Raw genomic sequence first — 6,902 nt, forward strand, 5'->3', positions numbered from 1 at the left:
AAGTGCTGGGATTACAGGCTTGAGCCACTGTGCCTGGCCTGCAAATGTGTGTTGTTACATCCACATGGGAACACTGCCACAGTCACCTAGGACCTGCATGGTGTGGCCAGACCCCAGCCACCCAGCCTTCCTCTCTCAGACTGTCTCTGCCTCCAGGACCGGAAGCTGCTGCTGACAGCCCAGCAGATGTTGCAGGACAGTAAGACCAAGATTGACATCATCCGCATGCAACTCCGCCGGGCGCTGCAGGCGGGCCAGCTGGAAAACCAGGCAGCCCCGGATGAGACCCAAGGTGAGTCCCTTGCTTCCAGACAGCTTAGCCCGCATCTCGCCTTGCAGGGCTCAGCCTCCAGCTCCATAATGCGTCCCTTTCTGGGGCAGGGAGGTGGATCCTGTGACCCAATGTGAGACTTCAACACATTTCTGACCCTCTCTGGGCCAGAGCTTCCCATTTTGTCCCATGAAGAGTTTGGATTACATCAGGGGTTGGTAAATTACCACCTTCAGACCAAATCTCTCCATTGTCTTTTATTATTTTTTTTTGGTCAATCCATTGTCTTTTTTGGTTTTTTATCAATAAAGTTTTATTGGTACTCAGCCACACTCATTTATTTACTATGTTTTTGACTGCCTGACTATTCTGAATAATGACCCTGGCACTTGGTCACAGAGAGTCTCACAGTCACACTGTGTCCACATGTGTCACTCACCTGGACACCAATAACACAGACACAGTTCCAAGGAAGTTGATAGTCACAGGCATGTTGCCTTATAAACACAGTCTCAGCTGGGTGCAGTGGCTCACGCCTGTAATCCCAGCACTTTGGAAACCGAGGTGGGCGGATCATTTGAGGTCAGGAGTTCAAGATCAGTGGCCAACATGATGAAACCCTGTCTCTACTAAAAATGCAAAAATCGGCTGGGCGTGGTGGCATTCACCTGTAGTCCCAGCTACTCAGGAGGCTGAGGCAGGAGAATCACTTGAACCTGGGAGGTAGAGGTTGCAGTAAGCCGAGATCACCCCACTGCACTCCAGCCTGGGCAACAGAGTGAGACTCTGTCTCAAAAAAACACACACAAAAAAACACACAGTCTCACTGTCACCCCTAGACCTGCTGCCACAAGGCGCTTAATCAGTCACTGGGACTTTTAGGAATCAAGTCATCCAGTCACCCATCCCTGCAACAATACCCAGAGACAAAGGAATGTGTGATCCTGCCATCACACATAGTCACTGCGCAGTCCATGCGGGTGTCCACAGTGCAGGCACACAATCACCTGCACCATCGCACTGACACACACCCCAGGCCACACTTTTTTTTTTTTTTTTGAGACGGAGTCTTACTCTATCACCTAGGCTGGAGTGCAGTGGCACGATCTCGGCTCACTGCAACCTCTGCCTCCCGGGTTCACACCATTCTCCTGCCTCAGCCTTCCAAGTAGCTGGGACTACAGGCGCCTGCCACCACGCCTGGCTAATTTTTTTGTGTTTTTAGTAGAGACGGTGTTCACCATGTTAGCTAGGATGGTCTCAATCTCCTGACCTCATGATCCGCCCACTTCGGCCTCCCAAAGTGCTGGGATTACAGGCTTGTGTCACCACACCCTGCCAATTTTTTGTATTTTTAGTACAATCTCTATTTTAGAGACGAGGTTTCACTGTGTTAGCCAGGATGGTCTCGATCTCCTGACCTTGTGATCCTCCCGCCTCGGCCTCCCAAAGTGCTGGGATTATAGGCATGAGCCACTGCACCCGGACGACACACTTTTTTTGTTTAGACAGGGTCTCGCTCTGTTGCCCAGGCTGGAATGCAGCAGTGTGATCATAACTCACTGCAGGCTTGACCTTCTGGGCTCAAGCAATTCTGCTGAGTAGCTGGGACCACAGGCATGTGCCATCACACCCAGCTTATTAAAATATATATATATTTTGTAGAGACTAGGTCTTGCTGTGTCGTCCAGGCTGGTTTCAAACTCCTGGCGTCAAGTGATCCTCCTGCCTTACCCTCCCAAAGTATTGAGATTATAGGCGTGAGCCACTGTGCCTGGCCTGTGTCCCTTCTCTTGACCCTGTGCTTTGGCATACATGCATTTGTGTCTGTGACTGTGTTTCTCTGCCCCTATAATGGTGTCCCTGTGCCCAAGATGACAGGGCTGTGTCTGTGTAACAGAATCTGACTCATGACAGTGTCTTTATGTGGCAGGGTGACTGCATCTTTGTGACAGAGTATGTGTTCCTCTGCCTGCAGGTGATAGTGTGCCTACACTGGTGACAAAGTGGTAATGCCATGTGTCCCTGTGGGTGACCGTGTGACAGTGTCAGTGCGACAGTGCCTGTCTTAACTCTGCTCGGGCTGCCATAACAAAGTCCCAGAGGCTGAGTGGCTTAAACAACAGACATTTATTTTTTTCACAGTTCCAGAGACTGGCAGTCCCAGATCAGGGTACCAGCGTGGTCGGTTCCTGGTGAGGGTGCCCTTCCTGGCTTACAGACAGCTCCCTTCTTACTGCACCCTCACAGGGAGAGAGAGCCTCAGTGTCTCTTCCTCTTCTTATTTTTCATTTTCAGTGTTTTGAGACAGGGTCTTGGTCTGTCACCCAGGCTGGAGTGCAGTGGTGTGATCACAGCTCACTGCAGCCTCGACTTTCTGGGCTCAAGTGATCCTCCTGGTTCAGCCTCCAGAATAGCTGGGACTACAGGCACATGCCACTATGCCTGGCTAATTTATTTTTTCTTTTTAATAGAGACAAGCTCTCTCTATGGTGCCCAGGCTGGTATCAAACTCCTGGCCTCAGGTGATCCTCCTGCCTCAGCCTCCCAAAGTGCTGGGGTTACAGGCATGGACCACTGCACCCAGCCTCTTCCTCCTCTGATAAGGGCACTAATCCCATCATGATAGCCCTCCCTCCATGACCTCCTCTAACCCTAATTACTTCTCAAAGTCCCCTTCTCCAAGTGCCATCCCACTGGGAATTAGGGGTTCAACATAGGAATTTGGTAGGAGACAAACATTGAGTCTCTTAACAGTGTCTTTGTGACTGACACCATCTGTGTGAGTGTAGTTGTATGTCTGCGGTTGTCCAAATGCCCATGAGTGTCACCGTACCTGGTTGTGTAACCTGGTGACTGTTCATTGGGGAATGAGGTGTGTCAACATGGGTATGACAGTATGATATTTTTTTTTTTTTTTTTTTTATGACATGGAGTCTCACTCTGTCACCCAGGCAGGAGAGCAATGGTGCAATCTCGGCTCACTGCAACACCCGCCTCCTGGGTTCAAGTGATTCTCCTGCCTCAGCCTCCTGAGGAGCTGGGATTACAGGCATGCGTCACCATGCTCGGCTAATTTTTGTATTTTTAGTAGAGACGGGGTTTCACCATGTTGGCCAGGCTGGTCTCAAACCCCTGACCTCAAGTGATCCACCCACCTCGGCCTCCCAAAGTGCTGGGATTACAGGCCTGAGCCACCGTGCTTGGCCTATGATTTATGTGTTCTTGTCTCTTTGGGTGACAGCCTCTGGGTAACAGTGTCTAAATCTAGATAATGTGGCTGTCCCTGGGGGCCACAGTGTGCCTGCCTCTGTCCCTGTGGAAATCCCTGGAGGTGAAGAGGGACCGTGACAATGTGTCTGTCGGTAAGCCTGGGGTGAGAGTGTGCCTGTGTGTCATTGCTCAGACTGTCCCCCGTAACAGGTTAACTTTTTCCCTAAGACTGGCCCTGTGAGTGATGGTGTTTGGATAAAAGAGTCTGGGTGGAAGTGTGGCTGCCTGCAGGTGACAGTGCGACAGTGTCACTGTGCCTGCCCCTTGGGTGAAGAGTGATGCATCTTCATGATGGTTTGTCTGCGGCCCGTGCCTGTTCCTGCAAATGGCTGTGTGTCTGGGACTAGGTTTGGTGGGGCGCTGCAGGCTAGCCTTACTGCCCTGTATTCCACACTCACAGGGAGTCCTGACCTGGGGGCCGTGGAGCTGCGCATCGAAGAGCTGCGGCACCACTTCCGAGTGGAGCACGCGGTGGCCGAGGGTGCCAAGAACGTACTGCGCCTGCTCAGCGCTGCCAAGGCCCCCGACCGCAAGGCAGTCAGCGAGGTGAGGGGCGGAGCTTTCATTAGAGCCGAGGCTTTATCAGGGGGCGGTGCTTCAGCAAGCGGCGGGGATTTCTCCAGGAACGGCCCTGGTTTGAGGGGTGGAGCCTTAAAGGGTATGTGACCTTTATATGGGGTGGGGCCTCAGCCAAGGTAGACTGCTGTGAGAAGCGGGACATCAGCCAGGAACAGTGCCACTGTGAGGGGCGGGGTCTCTGCAGGGGGTGGGGCCTAGTTTTCCCAGGGGTGGGACCAAATTGGTTTGAGGTTTAGCCCTCTAGGGAGAAATTCTGTGCGAGACTCAGTCAGTCTGAGGAAGGGGCACAGGGCTGCACTTGGGGAGTGGCAAGCCTGGTCTCGTTCCCAGCCCCACACTTCCCACCGCAGGCCCAGGAGAAATTGACAGAATCCAACCAGAAGCTGGGGCTGCTGCGGGAGGCTCTGGAGCGGAGGCTGGGGGAGCTGCCCGCCGACCACCCCAAGGGGCGGCTGCTGCGAGAAGAGCTCGCTGCAGCCTCGTCCGCCGCCTTTAGCGCCCGCCTGGCCGGGCCCTTTCCCGCCACGCACTACAGCACCCTGTGCAAGCCCGCGCCGCTCACAGGTGGGCCTGAGACCTGCCCCACCCCCGCAGCCCTGGCCTCCGACTGCTCTGATTTCCCCATTCCTGTGACCCCCGACTTGGATCTCCACTCTCCCCAACCCTGGACTCCCATCTCACTGTCTCCTCCCCTCTCCAGTAGACAGCCCGTTGCACCCTGGACTTCTCACCCTACTTTACCCTCTGATTCTGAGCTCTTGCCCCCTCCCCACCTCTCAGTTTCTCCATCTCTCTTCACCTGGCCCAGTATTTTTTCCCCAGCCCCTGTCCCCCAGCCCCACCTCAGCCTCACAACGCTCAGCCCTGAGCCTCCTATCCCCCTGCTGCAGACCAGCCAGCCCCACCTTCCACAGACCCCTGAGCTATCTACCCCTCCAGACCAGCCCCACCCTAGACCCCTAGCCCATCTCAGGCCTCAGGTCGTGCACCGAGTCCTCCCCTAGAACCCCTAGTCCTATCCTGTTCCTGCTTGCCTTAGCCCCGGCCTGCACCCTGAACCTCCCTTCTGCCCCTAAACTTCCGCATCGGAGCCCCTCCCGGAAGGACTGCTTGTCTCACGTTCTCCTATTCCAGCACGGACATCCCGGCGTCAGGCTCCGTGCTCCACCCTGGTTGTCCCTCACTGGCTCCCACTTGTACCATGGCTGCGTCTCGATGTGTCCCCTCCCCACTGTGGTCCCCTCCACTCAGCCTGCCCCAGAAGTGGCCCCCTGCTGAGCCTTCCCCTCCTGCAGGGACCCTGGAGGTACGCGTGGTGGGCTGCAGAGACCTCCCAGAGACCATCCCGTGGAACCCTGCGCCCTCAGGGGGTGGACCTGGGACCCCAGACAGCCGCCCCCCATTCCTGAGCCGCCCAGCCCGGGGCCTTTATAGCCGAAGCGGAAGCCTCAGTGGCCGGAGCAGCCTCAAAGGAGAAGCCGAGAACACCAGTGAGTGGGCATCATGGGCCCTGAGAAACGAGGTGGCATGGGGGACCCAGAATGCCCCATATTTGTAAACCTTTAAAAAATAGGCCAAGGGTCGGGTGTGGTGGCTCACGCATGTAATCCCAGCACTTTGGGAAGCCAAGGCAGGCGGATCACTTGTGGTCAGGAATTTGAGACCAGCCTGGCCAACATAGTGCAATGCAGTCTCTACTTAAAAATACAACTTAGCTGGGCATGGTGGTGCACACCTGTAATCCCAGCTACTTGTGAGGCTGAGGCAGGAGAATTACTTGAACCCGGGATGTGGAAGTTGCAGTGAGCCATGATCGCGCCATTGCCCTCCAGCCTGGGTGACACAGTGAGACTCTGTCTCAAAAGAAAACAAAAACAACAAAAACAAACAAAAAAACAGGCCAGGTGCAGCAGCTCATGCCTGTAATCCCAGCACTTTGGGAGGCTGAGACAGGAGGATCACTTGAGGCCAGGAGTTTGAGACCAGCCTGGGCAACATAGTGCAATGCAGTCTCTACTTAAAAATACAAAAATTAGCCAGGCGTGGTGGTGCACACCTGTAATCCCAGCTACTAGGGAGGAAAATCGCTTGAGCCCAGGAGGCGGAGGTTGCAGTGAGCCAAGATCATGCCACTGCACTCCAACCTGGGTGACAGAGTGAGACTCTGTCTCAAAAAAAAAAAGGAAAGAAATCCTGTCTCATCCTGCAACATGGATGAACCTTGAGGACATTAGTCTAAGTGAAATAAACCAGTCCCCAAAAGACAAATATTGTATGATTCCAGTTATATGAGGTTCCTAGAGTAGTCAGATTCATAGAGACAGAAAGTAGAGTGATGGATGCCGGGGAGTAGAGGGAGGGGGAATGGGGAGTTTATTATTTAATGTGGACAGAGTTTGGGTTTTGTAAGCTGAAAGTTCTGGAGATGGATGGTGGTAATGGTTGCACAGCAATGTGAATATACTTTATGCCACCGAACTGGACACTTAAAAATTATTATGATGGTAAATTTTATGTTATATGTATTTTACCATAATTTTGTTTTTTCTTGAGACAGAGTCTCATTCTGCTGCCCAGACTGGAGTGCAGTGGCACGGTCTCAGCTCACTGCAACCTCTGCCTCCTCAGTTTGAGCGATTCTCTTGCCTCAGCCACCCAAGTAGCTGGGATTACAGGCTTGTGCCACCATGCCTGGCTAATTTTCTAATTTTTGTATTTTTAGTGGAGACGGGGTTTTGCCACGTTGGCCATAATTTTTTTTTTTTTTGAGACGGAGTCT

General features: G+C 53.3%; 1 protein-coding gene across 1 annotated transcript in view; it reads left to right on the forward strand.

The window, feature by feature from the left end:
- The window catches only part of PKN1 (protein kinase N1), a 39,056-nt gene that overhangs the window by 10,360 nt on the left and 21,794 nt on the right, over positions 1-6,902 (forward strand). The window contains exons 3-6 of the mRNA XM_011953211.1: positions 157-292; positions 3,945-4,090; positions 4,474-4,687; positions 5,419-5,613. Of these exons, the coding sequence (XP_011808601.1) occupies positions 157-292; positions 3,945-4,090; positions 4,474-4,687; positions 5,419-5,613 (691 nt within the window). The remainder of the gene's footprint in view (positions 1-156; positions 293-3,944; positions 4,091-4,473; positions 4,688-5,418; positions 5,614-6,902) is intronic.

The sequence above is a fragment of the Colobus angolensis genome, unplaced genomic scaffold (genome assembly GCF_000951035.1).
Source record: "Colobus angolensis palliatus isolate OR3802 unplaced genomic scaffold, Cang.pa_1.0 Scaffold36, whole genome shotgun sequence".
In the NCBI taxonomy this organism is placed as follows: Eukaryota; Metazoa; Chordata; class Mammalia; order Primates; family Cercopithecidae; genus Colobus; species Colobus angolensis.